This window comes from Scaptodrosophila lebanonensis, unplaced genomic scaffold, assembly GCF_003285725.1.
Source record: "Scaptodrosophila lebanonensis strain 11010-0011.00,11010-0021.00 unplaced genomic scaffold, SlebRS2 tig00000085-arrow-pilon, whole genome shotgun sequence".
Lineage (NCBI taxonomy): Eukaryota > Metazoa > Arthropoda > Insecta > Diptera > Drosophilidae > Scaptodrosophila > Scaptodrosophila lebanonensis.
This window is the reverse complement of record NW_022060564.1, coordinates 1,784,626-1,801,865: the sequence shown is the minus strand read 5'-3', so window position 1 is coordinate 1,801,865 and position 17,240 is coordinate 1,784,626. Positions and strand designations below refer to the sequence as shown.

Below are 17,240 nucleotides of genomic sequence, written 5' to 3'. Positions count from 1 at the left end.
CTGGTTGAGAGTACAGCACATAGATAACATTACTAAGATCTGCATCAGGACTTACACAACATTGTCGTACGTTATTTAATAGTTCCATGTTATGGAATATTTTTATGTTTACTAGCACTCACAGTTTTCTAAAACCTAAGCTTTATCTCTCTCTCTATTTTATCAATTTTTGTATCGAAGAACACCACTACCATACACATATTATGGCAACAACATAATTTAATTTTTTATACACTTATATTAATAAACAGACTTTTAAATTGATGATTTATTGATCTGTTGTTATATTAGGTTTGAAAAAGATGACAAACAACAATAGTTGAATTTATTTTCAAACGTACAAGTGAGATAAAACTTTGCTCTTTAAAGTATTTGGTCACCCTAACTAAAAGTAATAGTTAAAGTACTTAAAATCGTAGTACTGGGGACCCAAAGGCGACAGCACGCCATGGTCCGGCTCGGTGTGGATGAATCGGCCAGCCTGGACACACAGACACACACACACACATATTGAAACACGCACGCACACTCACGCAGCAATTTGTTAAGCGGGTCACGTACTACCCCCGATGCCTGGCATTGGACGTCGGGTGGTTTGTGCGCCTTCTGCCACACCGTGTTGTCATCAACACGAAAATAAAAATCGAAAATTAAACTCGCACACAAATGGCAGCAGCGTTTTTTTGGCTTTATTTGTTTTTTTTTGTCGTTTTCCGCTACAAATCGATTTCAATAAAGTTTAATTTTTTATGTCAGCAAAAGCTGCGCTCGAATCGCTCCCATTTCTTGTCTTTATTGTTGCATTTGTGCTTGCTCCGTTCGTTTGTTTGATGGCAAACGACTTTAAAGACACATTAACTTTTATGCCGGCATACATGGACCTTGAAACGGAACACAACTCGCACAACAAATTAGATTTCAATAATTTAAAACAATTACAGAGTAAACAGCTCGCTCCCAAAATCTCAATGTCGACTCTCCTCGACTGAGCCCTATAGAGTTTTATTGGTTTTTAATCTAATTAAATGGCTATAAAATTTAAAAAAGGGGTCAAAGCGTGGCCTCTTTTAAATATTTTGTAAAATAAATAACAATAGAAGCACATTGTAGGGCCGGGCGCGAGCCGAGAGGGAACTACAACATATGCATGCCTGCTCGTATCAAGTGGCACATAAAGGACATGCACAAGCATTTAGATAAGCGAGGCGGGATGGGGGTGGGGTGTGGAAACAGACATGAGACCACAAAGTTCCTTAGACAGAGGGTGGAATGGAAATGAAAAGGACAGAGATGTGGGGAGAGGGGAAAGGCATTTTGTTTTTCTTGTCAAAGGGTTAATGAGTGCGTGAGACATGAAGGGTTAAACGTTAGCAGGGTGACATGAAGGGGCATGTTGCATTCTGCATTTCACTAATGACCTGCATTTCTGCCTTCCTAGTGCAGCAGGGCGATACATTTATGCCGCAGCGACAAAGCGACGAGGGGCTGAGTCCATCGAAGAGAACTGTGATTAGAAGAAGGCAGTCAAAGGAGAACTCGTTCCCAGTGGCGGGTGTGAGAATAAAATAAATTCGGAATTCGCAAAGAATTAAATATGCTTTCTTTCGAAGTATAGAATATATATAGAAATCATGAAAACACACACAGATATGGAAAAGAAAATTGCCTTTCGGGCAATCGATCGGTTAAGAATTTAAAATTTAACTGCCCTTTGTTTGTCGTTCTTGGAAAATTATGTGACACTGAAAGGAATAATAACCGAAGCTGCTTTTAACCTAAGTCAAGTAGCTCATCTATTTTTTTCTTTTTCTAACATACTAGCCTTTTCAATTATATTTCCACGCAGAATTCTACATACATATTTCTCTTCATATGTATTTCGAATAGAACCCAGAAATACTTGTAATTGTTCATCGTAAATGATAGAGAAAATTATTTCGGGCTTAGATCGGCATACACAATAAGCTAGAGTAGAAAGCTGTGGCTTTATTGAGAACACAAGCTGCAGCTTTCACGCTGCAATTCAACTTGAAATTTATGTAATAATAGTTTTCCAATAAAGTGCCTTTTGAGAAATCACTCTTCTTAATCTTAGCAGAAACACTTCCAGCTTTGTTCCACCGGCTGTAGATTTTGCTTCGTTTTTGAATAATATTGTTGGATTTCAAAAGAGATTAAATAGCCAAGCAAGCAATTGGATTGGTATAAAAAAATTCGGCTTGCGAAACATATTAATGACCTATAATTGACAAACCTGTTAATATTGTCGTGTCGCATTCGTTAACAGCAGTCAGCCGTCTCTCTTCTCTCCTATTCATTATATTCCTGATCGATCTATATTTACCAATAAACCAGTAGAACTATTCATCCTACATACTTGTATATGTATGTATACATTTTCGATGGGCTTCTACATAAATACCTGTTTTCAGCCTAATTCATTAAACAATTCCGACTATTCACTGATTATTTCAGGCACCACTAAACGTATTTATTATTATGCTGACTTATTTAGCTTATCGTTATTTTGTCACCTCAAAGTTAGTGACCCTTTTGATGCTCCCTCCTGAACTTGAACTACATTTTTCATGACTCACTGCCGATTCGCCTTATCACAATTGTATTATGGACGTTATCTGTGCAGATATAAGATATAATATATAACAGAAAAAAGTCTGTTTGTAATTCCATTTTCACTCCCCATTTACACTCTTAAGCCTCTACTTCAGAGTGCGTTCTTTCGCTTTATCTTAAAAATCTTTCAAAAAAAAAAAATAGTCAACAACAATTTTGCATCATAATCGAAATATTAATATTTCATTTGTTCAGTTCTCCTTAATTGGCCAGATTTGGTGTTAAATCTTTGTAATTAAAATGTTCTTTAAATGGGTCTGACAACAGTTTTAAAATTTGCAAGTTCATGTTTATTATTGAGCCATAAAATATGATAGGCTCTTAGTATAAATATAAAATATAATATATAGTTATCGATGTTCGTAATTTTAGTGCAATTTTTTGGAGTAGCAGTATTTTGAATTCAGAGTTATAGGCGCATGGCCATAACACGGAGCTCGGTGTGCGGCGGTGCCGTTTGAAACACCACTTGGCCCTGTTCGTCCTTGTAGTCTGCATAGGGTTGTGAGTGGATGCATTCCAGGCCCAAAGCCTGCAGCTGCCTCGCCGCATAAAAGCTGGTGCAGTATGCCACCAGAAGTGGAAAGCCCTTGGCCCGACCAAGAGTTATTAGAGCGGTGCCTAGGCGACTGCCCAGTCCCTTGCCGCGTATCGATGCATCCACACTGACTATATGTAGGTAGAGAGTTTTGGAGACCTTGTAACGCTCAAAGATATTGGCCTCCCTTTCCACCTTTGAAAGCAAGCGGTTTATACGACCCCAGATATGTTGCTCCATTTGTTCAGCCTCCCTTTGATGTTCCTCCACATCTTCCGGATACTTGGCTTCAGCCAACATGAGGCCCACAATGCGGCCAGAAGCATTGACGGCCACCAATGAGTAGCCCTGTTCAATGGTCGCAGCATGAGCGTCATCTGCCTCCTCCTCGTCGCACTTCTCTACGTCCTCATCGGATGTCAAAGAGAGCGGCTCACCGGTATAGAAATTGTGACGCAGAAAGCTCTTGACCTCGGCATGGTCGTTCAGCGTCATGGCGCGTATGCTTATATCCTCCTCTGCCATAGATAACCTGACTTTCTGACTAACCACGGGCGACTGAAAGTACTTTTTTTTTTTAAATTGATAAAAACTTGTAGCTCGCAAGCTTATCAGAATATTTTGAAATCTTATCAGCACGAAAGGCGCTCAGAGAGCAGCAGAAGCTGCGCTCTCCTCAATTCTGTTTTAATAAACAATTTCGTCGCATTGAATAATTTTCTGAGTGTGCCAACGAGCCAATCTTTTTATTATTCCTATTTGAAATGTTTATAAAATATGCAAATAAAAGCAACAATTTTAATGAGGACAGAGCGTCGCTATGCTTATCAAGAATAAATACAGTTTGTGGGGTTTGTTATGCCCTCACCGTTGATTTGGGTATAAACAAGAAGTTTATAGCTATATAGACATCTATATAGTCACCCGCTTAGTCTCTTCTCTCTAATCTTTGTTTTGATGTCATTGGACATATTACTTTTAAAATATAAGCACATAGTCAGGCAGAATGCTTTTGAGTCTACCAACAAATTTCTCTGACTAACTAAAGAGCGGTTGAACCTTCCTCAACCCCATATGGTAGGTCAGACAGCAGCTCGGTAACTCTTAAATTCCACACTTCACCAACGACTTGAAGCCTTAAAGTTTTCGAGGCATAATGGATAGCCAGCACGACCACACCCCCACGCCACTCTGATTTGCTGAGCTGCGAGATTTCCCCAAACTGGCCGCAATTTTCGCATCTCGCTTAGCCAATTTCTTTTCATTTACTTTTGTGGACGAAGGGATGCCAGCCACCCACCACCCACTGCCCAGTTCAGTGTTATTGTTGTTTCCTTTTTCGCACTAAAACTAATTGTTATTTTATTGTGTTTGTAATCCAATACAATGCGTAACTCTTAGTCTAGAGCGACGCAACACAACAACGAAGCACATGCGATACTAAAACCATATGTATCTGCAAGATACATTAACGGGCACACTCACACCAATGCCATTGACTTTGTTTTGGCTACGATTACGTAACAGATGCTCGCCGGCTTTCCCTACCATCTGATGGCCAACACGCATACCCCGGTGTGGGGTCGGGGCTGTAATATCACGCGCCCTATTAGTTCCCCTGTTCTTAAAGAACCGGCTGACCTGCATAACCTATATTTCAAATGATATCAATTTCTCAGGATAGTATTTTCAGTCTTAATGCTTTCTTTAAGTCGTTCATAAGTGAACCTTTGATGCCCTAAAAACTTAAGCGCATGTCTAAATAATTAACTAATCTAGTTCAGAAAAGTTGGTGTCAGGGGAATATTCCATTGATATAGAAACCATTTCAGATAATTTCAAAACTTTTCTCTGAGTTCGTATCGTAATAAAGAGAAGAACATTGTTCGATCGTAATGTAAATAAAAGAAATACAAATATGTGTGCCAATACATAATAAACTGACTCTGCTTCTGACAAATTTATTTTGGAACATTTCTTTGAAATCCAAGTTGTGTCTACATTTTAAAAATGGCATAACTTATTTCAGCTTTATTTAGACCTACTATATCTACTATCTTTCGACACAATTAGGAGTAGCGAAGTACAACTTTAAAGAACAATAAACAGTCTCCTTAAAATAATTTATTTATCCCATTGTTTTCGTTTACTTCATATGTTAAGGACCATACGTTGATTAGATCTATTTGCAAACGATTTAACGCTGGTGGAACTCAAAGTGATATCAGAATCCGGATCTGGGGATTATCCACAACTCACTAACCTACAACCTCATGGCCATTACACGAACTTCGTTGTGTGGTGCTGGTGGATGGAAAATCACACGTCCCTCTTCGTCTTTGTAGTCCGCATAGCGAAAAGAATAGGCGACCTCCATGCCCAAGGCCTCCTTCTGGCGCGCCGAGTAAAAGCTAGTGCAATAAGCTATCATGAGGGGGAATCCCTTGGCGCGGCCTAAATCCATTAAAGCTGTAGCTAGTCGCGATCCCAGTCCCTTGCCACGCATTGAAGAATCCACGTTGGTGATGTGCGAATAAATAGCTTTGGAAACACCATAGCGCTCAAAGACGTTCGCTTCTCTCTCCACCTTGGATAGGAAGCGGTTAAGGCGACCCCAGAAGTGTTGACCCATATTCTCGGCATCTACTCGATTGCTCTCGAGATCGCTTGGGTAACTGGCACCAGCCAGCACGAGACCCACGATGCGTCCAGATGGCTCCACTGCCACCAACGAGGTGCCTTGTTTGATCAGCTTTAGGTTGTACTCGTCTGTGTTTTTCTCATCGCACTTCTCGACATCCTCATTGGACGACATGCTAAGAGGCTCGCCCGTATACATATGTTCGCGAAGAAACGACTTAACCTCTTTGAAATCCTCGACCGTCATGGTGCGAATCTTGATAGAATCCTCAGTTTTAGACGACATGTTGAACTGTTCAATACTAACTAACTATAGCCCCCAAAAAAGTTTTTTGGGGCTTTTATATCATACCTCTTTGGCTTATCAATTCCAACGGGCTTATCATATCACTTGCACTCAGCTGGCCTCTTATCGTCAAAAACAAGAAGTAAACAACAAATAGTGCCATTAAACATCGCGTGAGGTAGAGGTCTTCTCTATTAAAGCAATTTCTATTTATTTGTCTAGTCATGCTGATCTTAAAGATATGTATACTTGTATAATTATGGGACTGGATATGTTTTCTTCTACTGTCTCTTTTTACCCTTCAGGTTCATAATGTGCTTTATCGATTGAATTCTATATATTTGTTTCGATAATTCTACAACAATAACAAATCTTGTTTTATTGCCTATAAGTTATACTCATTGAGTTCTTTTTTATTATCTTCACTTCGTTTTCCAGTGCCAAGGTAGTGGGCTCACTAAAATCTTCCACCGTCATGGTTCGATTATGAATGCCATCCTCAGGGCTGGCAGAAAAAAGCGTCAACGCGAAGTAACCAACTAGAATTGTTATCGTACTCTCGCAATATTATGCAATACTTCCTCAGTTATGGTACGACTTTATTTTCTTAGTAATGGCCGGCATAATGAAAACTTGAACGCGTTTCCCTCGCGAGATAATTATTTTCGTACTCTTGAAAGATTATTAAATACATCAACAGTCATACATAGCACGATTTCTATTTCCTCATCAGTAAAACGTCATAGATGTTTTCTCTATTATGATAGTTATTATTTTTACATATGTCTGTTTCTAAGAAGATGAAAAGCCTTTTTTGGTACTCTCTGCCTATGGGTGAAGTAATTATAAAAATGTTAAATTTTAACAAATTAAAAAGAAAAAAAAATTCTAAAAACAAAAAAAGAGATCGATTATACATTCGTCGAGTTTCGAACTTATGCAAGACAAGCGTTTTTACATACAAACAATCAAAATATTATAAATAAATAAATATGTAAAACAACAGATAAGTAAATAAGTGATTTTGTTTACTTTAATTTGCTGTGACTTCTTTACTTAATAAATTAACAATTCTTTTTTATTTGCTACTTAATGCATTTTCAACTTTAACATCAGTTTTGATTAAGATTCTTAAGAGTATTTCTTATTGTAGTTTTGGATGTTATGTAGAAAACAAAAGACGTCAAAGAATTGATAAACAGTCTCCTTAAAATATGTGTTTTTCTACTGTAGCTTTTGTAAACTTTACATTATTTACGACATACTTACATTGGCTAGCTGTTTCCTAAACGATGGAACGGCAACAAAAAATGGTACTAAAAGCATCATTATCTCCAGATATATTGAACTGCTAAGTTAACTGGCAGCTTACTCACTACAACCTCATGACCATTACACGAATGGCATCATGCGGTGCCGGTGGATGGAATATCACACGTCCCTCTTCGTCTTTGTAGTCTGCATAGGGAAGAGAATAGGCGACCTCCATGCCCAAGGCCTGCTTCTGGCGCGCTGAGTAGAAGCTAGTGCAATAGGCCACCATGAGGGGGAATCCCTTGGCACGCCCTACGTCCATTAAAGCTGCAGCTAGTCGCGATCCTAGTCCCTTGCCACGCATTGAAGAATGTACGTTGGTGATGTGAGAATAGATGGCTTTGGATGCACCATACCGCTCAAAGAAGTTCGCCTGTCTCTCCACAACAGATAGCAAGCGATTGAGGCGACCCCAGACATGTTGCTCTGCAGTCTCCGCGGCTACTCGGTTTTTCTCAAAATCACTGGGATAGAGAGCACCAGCCAGCACGAGACCTACGATGCGGCCAGATGGCTCCACTGCCACCAACGAGGTGCCTTGTTTGATCAGCTTTAGGTTGTACTCGTCTGTGTTTTTCTCATCGCACTTCTCGGCATCCTCATTGGACGACATGGTGAGAGGCTCGCCCGTGTACAAATGTTCGCGGAGAAACGGCTTAATCTCTTTGAAATCGTCCACCGTCATGGTGCGAATCTTGATAGAATCCTCAGTTTTAGACGACATGTTGAACTGTTCAATACTAACTGCACTCAACTGGAAAATAAGTAGGCCTTTTATATTCACGCCTCCCTGGCTTATCAATTACAACATGCTCCCACTTAGTTGGGCCCTTATCGTCGAGAACGAGAAGTAAACAACCAACTAGTCACATTAAACATCGCGTGAGGTAGAGAGAGGCTTGTATAGCTTGCTATCAGTGTAATTTAAACTATTATGTCAAATATTTATATAATACGACTGTTTGTGGGGCCAGCTGATTTGATAAGAGGCAGATTAAATCAGTTATGACAATGAATTGTCAACCAAATCTTCATATGACCTTAACTGAGTGCTCCAATAATAGAATTCGCTAGAGGCGTGTTTAGTCAATTAAATGAAAACGAGCAGACATGTTAACCCGTCCCTTGGATACCCTTTACTTTTAACTAAGAAAAACTTAACTGTACCAATCATTCCAATAGCTTCCTACTTTGGTTCTGATTAGACTGTAAAAAAGCTTATGAATAGAAAATAATATCTGGTTTGTAATTTACTTGCTCTGCACTAGAGCTTTATACGGGAAATCTCGCTTATTTATACTATTAGCTTACTTTTTGATGCATTTACTCGCCGCCTAATTATATATATTTCAGAAATATTTGTTTATTATTGAAGTAAAAGTTTTAGCTTTAGGCTTTGCACGTGCCTTAAAATGTCAATATTTTTGGTCACACGCAACTACATACAAGTTGTCTGGGAATAATCGGAATTCTAACATTATTTTTGACATTAAAATATAAACAATATGGTGGCTCTTCATTAAATGAATAAAAATTTTTGTAGAAAATGTTCTTTAATAGTGCAGTTGATAAATTATTTATTATACGTTTGTTTCTCAAATCCGTTTTTATTTTCTAAATGGAAGAAATGCTGCGCCTTGCAATTGATGGGAACAAGTTTTGAAATTTAGTTTGAACTCAATTATTGTGCTCTTTTTAAGCTATTAAGCTTACTTATTTCTACTATAATTACTAAGAAACCAATACTTCGAGGGTTGAAATTCTGAGAAAAGAATGAAATAAACACAATCAGTTTAAATTTCTCTCACAATATTTATGGAAAACAGACAAAAGCCAAAGGTTAACAAACTGTATTAATTTTCCACTCTAAAATAAACAAAAAGTACTAGGAAGGAGACTCGGCCAATTGTTGACTCCGAAAACAGAAATACATATGCACATGCCCTTGGACATGACTGCATCGTTAGTTTCTTCCGCTCTGAAGCACACAAACCTGCACAATACCCTTACGGCTGTAACAAAAACTGTTCACTGTTAAAAATTAGAGACGCTTTAAGCAACAACAACAGCAATGGGGTCTGGGCTCGTAGACTTGTGGGCTGGTTCGGCGCGTCTGTATATTCCCAAAATGGCAAAAACCAACATAATTTACATGTCTGCAGGATAAGTTCGACAGAGGGCGATGGGTAGAGGACGTAGCATTTGTCTGGCATGTCCAGACAAGCGTCGTCTGTTGGTCATGTCTGTTTTGTCAGTGCAGTTGTTATTGCAACTTTATTGCTACTGTTCTATATAGTGTTGCTTCTAAATGCAAGCGAAAATTGAACAAAAATTTACGACCAGGACCTGTGCTGTTTGTTGAATGCTCGAGGTCAAATTTTGCCCACGTCAATGCTTTATTATGAATAAGTTTATTTTAGAAAATACTGCTGAAAAAATTTGCATAGCCGTCGGGTGGGAAACTTGAGCCTAGCAATGTTGATTGTTTGATTTTTATGTGCGGTAGCACTTTGATTTGATTTGAGTGAATTAAAGCTTTAAATTAATTTTTACGAGCGTTTGTAATTCGATATGAGGCAGGCGGTCAAAAGTTTCGACAGGCATGTCCAAAATAACTTACAAGCCCATGCCAAAATTACTAAATTCCTATGCGCATACATTAGGCCCAAAACCCGACCATACTTACTAGTTATATGCGAACTATGCGCCTAGCATTATGCAACGCAACGCAACGCGGCGCGCGCAAAACAAACAAAACCGCAAACTGGCCACTTTAGTTTTTGTTGTTGCTGTTGGTATTATTATTGTTACTATTGTTGTTGATGAGCAACCGCTAGAGATGTGTTTGGGCCGTGATAGCAAGTTAGTGTGGATTCTGGTAATTGTTTTCTAATATCTTTATAGTAACGACTTTTTATTAACAAAAATTCATACACATTTTATTTATTTTTCTATAATAAGATAAATATTATCGGTTGCATATTTCGAATATTGTTTCCAGTCTTATATTTCATTTATTGTTAAATCTAAATCGCTTCAGGGAACAGCAAGTTCTAGAAAGAATTAGATATAAGTGCTTCAGTAGCTTATTTAAAGTAATATGTGTTCTTAACCTATTAATATGTGCTACTATACATTATTATTCATTAATTAAGTATTATCATAATGTTTTAGTTGCACTAAAGACTCATTTAGCAGAGTTTCTTTGGTTCCGCGTTTCTTAAGAAAAAGTTTTGATACTCATAAAGAACTAATATTAGCTTGCAGGCACGTTTTCTGAGTTCTACAAGTAGAGAAACAACAAACTTAAATCTGATAAGTTGGAAATTGCAAATTAGTCACGCAAAGTTAAGCCCCTTAGAGCCCCTTTAAAGCTCGAATTCTCCGTGAAAACTTGCTGCCAAATATTAGATTTCTAGCTCTTACCTATCAGTGAATACAAATAATAATAATACTAATTCAAAATGCAGATAGTTGATTAAAATGAAGACTTACAACTGCAAGTAATTATCAAGTAAGTTATGATTTTCTCGTATAGTAACAAAACTCTGAAAGTATTGGAGTTTTGACATTAAATACCATATCTGATGTAAATATAAATATCTATGTATCTTGAAGGCACTTCTCCATTTCACTTTTAACAACATTTCCCAATTAACTTTACATATTCCGCGATTATATATTTTCAATTCACGGCGCACTGTCATCTTTATTAGTTGTCCCGTTTGATGGGCGCATAAAATGTAATTGCCCCGCTGGAACCTGACCCCTCGCCAGATGCATACTTTTAGGTGCAGCATCCGCAACATTGCAGAGAACATGCCAAAAACTCGGAGCTTGCGCAAATATTTGGACACGGGCTGTCGGCTGCCGGCTGGAGGATTTTTGATTTATGTTATGCCCGAAAAAAGTTGTGAGTGACCCAATTTTTGAGTTGCAACTAATTAAAAGTGAAAAGTTGACAACATTCTCAACTGATTTGGTGTGATTTATGACAGCGTCAAAGTTCCCGACCGCAACGAAAATTAATCGCAAATTGTGCGGTTCGAGGCCAACGATGATGATGATGATGTCGATGGCGATGAAAATTCAATCAAAGAGCACCAGCCCCATTGTTGTTGAGCGCCAAATTGAAAAGCGCACTCAAGGCCTGTGAAAATCAATGGCCATTAGCGCAAATTATGGCATAGAAGAACGAGGGAGTGAAAAGCTGAAAAGCGAAAGGTTGAGGCAACATATGCCCATCTGTGCGGTCGCCTCTTGTTTATTGTCTGACTGACCCTAATGAAGATTAATTTAAAACAAGTGCCGTCTATGTGTGTGTATGTGTGTATATATTTGAACATACTACTTATATGTATATCGGTAGGGTCCTATTGTGTGCCAGCGCAACATTAAAAAAACCACTCACACACAATGCGTAGAAAACTGAACAGAAACTTTGCTTTTTTATGACGCACTAACGAAGACAAGCGTCCGTCCGTCTGTCTCTTCATCTAACTGACTTACTAGCCAGCTGATTGGCTGATGAAGACGACAAGTTTGTGGCAGGCACTCGGAAACTATGCTGCGAGACGAAGTAGAAACAATTTAATCAAATGATTCTCGTTGCCTTAGATTTCCAACGCGATATAAAAGATACGCAACAGCGACCCTAGAAGCCAGGCGTTCTAGGGAATGCAACCGAAGATAGATATATAGACTTGAAACAAATACCCTACACAAAGCAAATTTAGTAAGGTTAGTAGTCCTAAAGCATATCAACAAATCTAAGCGCTTTCAATCTTTTCATTTAATTCAGTTTCAACGAAGTTTTTTGAATACCTAAAAACAGAAACTGTTTAGCATTGGGAAGCATCTGTATTTAAATCTTGATACTAATCGAGTAGTGACTGGAAAGTATTACTTCTAACTGATATTTTGATATAAAACAAACACAAGTGATAGTAACTGGTTTGGAATTACAGATTTAAAGCATTTAAAAAAATGCTCTAAAACTGTGGTAAACAGCGTTTAATCCTAATGTCCCTGTCCTCTTTTTAGGTTTACTTACTACATTTTTTTCACATCTGATGCCTTTTTATTTACTGATATTTTGAAATATTGGCTGAGAAGCGCCAGAAGCCTATTTAAATTCATTGAAGAAAATTTACAGGTACTTTTCAAAATATTGTTGTTAACGCTTAGACTATTGAGAACAATTGTTTACGCATTCTTAAAATATTAACCAAGATTTCTGAAGACTTCAGAAGCAACAGTTGCCGAAGATTGGAGTTTTGAATCATTTCAGTTTTCTTTGTTCTAACCACCTGTCTAAGGTTTGCAAAATGAATTGGTTTATACACAATAAATTAAAATTATTAAAAATTATTTGCAATAAACTACAAATGATCTTCTAAAGTCCGAATGCATTTAGGGTTCATTCCACCAGTCAATTACTAGCACCTTGACTATTGGATCCACTTTGGAGATTAAATATCTTCCCTTGTATTATTCATCTTCGACTCAAAAGCATAACTACGCACTAAAGCTTGCTCAACTCATTCAACTCAACAAACTGCTGAAGAAATCTATAGTGCCACAGCTTGTGTAGCGCACAAATCTGTAGTTAATGAAAACGTGCACTAAAGTTTGAACTTCGACCGAGCGCTGGAAATTAGTCTGATTTGGCTGGAAATAAACCCAGTGCTGGCCAAGTAGCCATGCCATACAAGAAATTAGGTAATTAATTTATGAAATAATATGCCGTGCTATCCGTGTGCGCCACGGGTGGGGATGGTGGTTGTGGTGTGGTGCTGAAGTCATCATTGATATAGAGAATGCATCTGTAATATCTACGCTGCGCTGCATTTCGAAATCTTCCATGTGTCTGATGGCTGCCCCCAAAGTCGTCCATTGGCATATTGGGTTAGTTGGCTAATTTGTGCCTTTGTTAATTAGTGAATATAAAGAGAAAGAGAGCGATAGTGTAAAAGGGAGGGGGAAGGGACCAAAGATCGAAAAACCTATTGAAAATAGACAAAGTGATGCATAATTTGACGCTGGTCGGCGATAAGGTCTTCCAAAGGGCCTGTCTGTCTGAAGCGAAGCTAACAAGTGCGGCCCGCCTGATCGTCTGAGCGAGCTCTTAGCTCTCGGCTCTGGGCTGCCTACACAAAATATAACGCATTATAATAATATCTGAATATGCTGCTGCTGCTGCCTACTGACTAACTAAATTCAATTCAATTCGTTTATCTGATTCGCTCTCGAGTGGTTGCCGTTTACTTCGCTTCGTTGTTTATTTCTTTTGTATGAATATTTATAAAGAAATTCATTTTTGTTGCTTGCCGGCGTGTGTGATCGCATTTGAGTGTGTTTGTGTTTGTGTGTGTGTGGGGCGTAATTTATGTTTGTTGTTTTCAATTAACTTTTTTGTTGTTGTTGAGGGCAAGTTGTTTATTTATTTTTTTATTAAAGACATTTTCTATTTGCATTTAATTATGTCAAACATTTCTTAATGTATGGTTTTCAAATGATTTATTTAAAAAATCGAATGAATATTTTTAAATAGTAGCGACCAAAATCATTAAACTTTAAGATAAGAAACATATATGTCCAAATAATGGTCTGCAAAGTTTTCTGGGCAGCTTACAAAGGCTCATGAACATTTCCCGATGCTTTCGTTTTGATTCAGCTGCGGATCGTGGGAATAAGATTTGTTTGCCATTAATGGAATAACAATAATAGTCATATTTTCATCAATTGCATATACAGCAGATAAAAAAGTACTAGCTTTTCGAGGATGTTGCCGATTAAGGCAATACTTCCGATAGAAGTCCGCCAGGTAAGGACTTATTATGTCTGTGATTCAGCTATTGTAGTGGAAGAGAGAGAGAGAATACAGGGATAGCTAAAGCCATAGTATTATAGTAGTATAATTCAAAATTAATCGCAGATCGCAAAGGGAAGCGGCAAAGTTCCTCCCCACCCAACAAAATGTATCAAAATTTGTAACTTTATTCGAAAAACGTAAGAAATTTTTTAACAAAGCGTATTATTATATAAGATATCGAAATTGTTGGGGGATTTGCCACGCCTCCTTCTGAATGTTATGAATATGTGGCGTTGAAGCTTTTTAAAAAAAAAATTATGTCTTTGATAATAAGTCATAAAATCTGAAAGTTGTGGCATTGTAGTCTTCAGAAGACTTCAGACTTAGAAGAAATTTGTTTTGATTCACGAATTCGCGGTTTCATTAAAAGTTGCTAAATCCGAGCTATTTACCTTCAGCTTAAAACTAAACATGCAAAACATCCGATTTAGAATGAATAACTAACAAAATATTTATTTATAAATTAGATTCTAAAACATACACATATTTGTCCTTAAATAATTGGGTTCACTCATTATTTCTCACATATTATTTATGTATATAGGACATTTATTTTCCTGACGTAGCGTAGCCAAGAAGGCTGCTGGCATTTAAACAGTAAAACGGTTTTTGACTCAAACCCAATATCGAACTCTCCGGCTTCACATGCCCATAAATTTGTAAATCGATTTTCAAAACTAACAAGACAAACTTGCCAAAATCCAAAAACAAAAAACGAGCTCAAGGAGCAGCAACAACAAGTCAGACCCAAAGATATTAATAAACAATAATGATTTATGTGTCTGCTGCAGAGAGCAGAGAGCGAATGTAGAGTGGCTTGGGACTGGTGCCGGTTCCAGTGTCCGGATGTCGATTGTCGGAGCGGTCAGTTGGTAGATTGCTGACTGTGGTAAACAAACAAAAAGGTAACAAAACTGTAGCAGTTGGTCCCACACTGTGCATCATGGTCATGGCTCTTTCTGCCTCTTATCTGGGGCCGTTAATCGAATCAATTGAACAGACGTTCAACATCGACATCACCAGCACCTACACCCTCGCTCTCATAAGACGCACAACGGCGCCTGCGCAACAGGTAAGAAAACTGTGAACTGTTTGTTCGAAGTTCGAGGACTCGCACTTTGTGCAAAATGGACAGTTCTCGAAGGAGTGACGGGTAGACGGATAGACGGACGGGCGAGTGGACCGTCGCGGCGTCGGGCGTGTGCATGACAAATGTTTTTTGATTTATTGACAGTTTCAAGTGAACGTTACTTGGAGTTTGTCAACAGCTTGGTCACGTTCTCAATGCAGCGAGGACGGCGGCACTTCACAGGGCGTTCATACACTCGAAAAAAACTTGAGCTGTTAATAAAAAGAAGCTTGAATAGGTTTACAAAAGGGATGTACAATCAGTTGTGAATCTAGCTAAGAGCAGAGGAAAATAGCTTCTGGTTTGCCAGCAAGGAACTGAGTTATTAAGACACACTTAAGTGGACAGACGAATCATATTCCCGACAATTAATTTGTGGAGGAACACAACAAAAAGTTTTATTAGGCTGTTCTACATAAATCATTATTATCATCATTATCAGCGAACGTTGAAGAAGCAGAAGTTTGCTTTTTAATTGATTACTAGTTTAATTTTTTAAAAAAGTTATGGCTTAACATTGATTATGTTGGCTTATGTATTAGCCTCTTTTTGAAAGCCTTTTAGCACTTTGTTACTTCAGATAATTTGCTTTTAAAAATACGATTTATAATATGAAAAACCTCTAAAAATATACCAAAATGAAGACTCCTTTCTATTGTTCAGTAAAATGTAAACAAATAACATTAACTATTGTGATTTAGAAAAGTTTTCAAATTATAATTTCTTTCAAAACATTCGAAATACGATTTCGACTTGGACCGCCAAAGAGGCATATTATTTTTTAAATGTTGGATTTTCTTTAAAATGCTTGTAATTGCATCTAAAGAGCACTCAATACATCCAGCCATTGAATCGGTTTATAAATATTTTCTCTTTCAAATTGGACAGATTTTTGTTTGGCTAAGTGTAGGGTTTGCAGGGCCTCCACCACCTGCTGTGTATGCTAAAAAGCATTTAAAAATAGCACACACACGAAAAACTGAACCTGGGACGACACTGAATTGGGGCCGACGCGTCGGCGAGAAGGAGGTGGCCACATCAAAAGCCACATGCGCGGCCAAACCTTGTGGCACAACAACTTGGCCAGGCTTGTAATTCGAGCGGCCTACAAAGTGGGAGCAACGCAACCGACATCTATCGAAATGCATTGCTTCCGCAGTTTGTGGCGCACAAGTTTTTATTATTTTTCTCGATTTGTGTTGCAGGTGTCAGTTGCACTGATAGACAGACACACTTGACATAATGTTGTCTGCAACGGCAGTTGACAGAGCATTTTATTTAAATTTATTGCGGACCACGTGATTTTATTTAATTTTATAGCTTTTTGTGTTTGTGTTGTGATCATTTGGCTTTTATGGTCGCATTTATAAATAAAAAATGCATGTTGTTTGCCAGCATATGGTGGATCGATATTGTACAGTTTTCAGGCCAGAAGAAGAAGAAGAAACACTATAAGTTCGCATTTGCAATAATTATCATAAATTATAGGAACACGAAACATTAAATTGTTTGCGTTCCATGCACACAAAGCCATTCAACACATAATCAACTATCTACATATATAGAGCACATCAATCAAGCAAATAGTGATGGAAAAGAAAATAAAGATATACAGAATTGACGAATTGACGAAGAGAGGAGAGGAGCGGGCGGGAAGAACAACAGGCGAGCACTAAACAAAGTCAACATAACCTCAATTTGCTTATAGCGGCATAAAGTTGGCAAGCAAAATACAATATAATGCACACAAACACATCGGGCGGTGTGGAGCTAAGGGGACATATATACGAGTATACTCGTAGTAGAGACAACTATAAAGTCAGCA

The 17,240-nt window shown here is 38.0% G+C and overlaps 3 protein-coding genes across 3 annotated transcripts; all 3 read right to left on the bottom strand.

Annotated features, from left to right (window-relative positions):
• Nucleotides 1-2,901: 2,901 nt before the first annotated feature.
• Nucleotides 2,902-3,699, bottom strand: LOC115626321 (dopamine N-acetyltransferase-like). The gene has a single exon (XM_030521661.1). It carries the CDS (start codon nt 3,695-3,697, stop codon nt 3,044-3,046), a length of 654 nt encoding a protein of 217 aa, XP_030377521.1. The 5' UTR covers nt 3,698-3,699; the 3' UTR covers nt 2,902-3,043.
• A 1,582-nt stretch (nt 3,700-5,281) lies between these two features.
• On the bottom strand, nt 5,282-6,098 carry LOC115626320 (dopamine N-acetyltransferase-like). The gene has a single exon (XM_030521660.1). The coding sequence runs from the start codon at nt 6,096-6,098 to the stop codon at nt 5,436-5,438; it is 663 nt and encodes a 220-aa protein (XP_030377520.1). The 3' UTR covers nt 5,282-5,435.
• Nucleotides 6,099-7,105: 1,007 nt separating this feature from the next.
• Nucleotides 7,106-8,136, bottom strand: LOC115626319 (dopamine N-acetyltransferase-like). Its single transcript, XM_030521658.1, has 2 exons — nt 7,368-8,136; nt 7,106-7,304 (listed from the first exon to the last, which is right to left on the bottom strand). Exon 1 carries the CDS (start codon nt 8,134-8,136, stop codon nt 7,474-7,476), a length of 663 nt encoding a protein of 220 aa, XP_030377518.1. The 3' UTR covers nt 7,106-7,304; nt 7,368-7,473.
• Between the last annotated feature and the right edge of the window lie 9,104 nt (nt 8,137-17,240).

Coding starts and splice junctions, on each gene's coding strand:
- LOC115626321 (XM_030521661.1), bottom strand. CDS start 3,697: ATGGCAGAGGAGGATATAAGCATACGCGCCATGACGCTGAACGACCAT.
- LOC115626320 (XM_030521660.1), bottom strand. CDS start 6,098: ATGTCGTCTAAAACTGAGGATTCTATCAAGATTCGCACCATGACGGTC.
- LOC115626319 (XM_030521658.1), bottom strand. CDS start 8,136: ATGTCGTCTAAAACTGAGGATTCTATCAAGATTCGCACCATGACGGTG.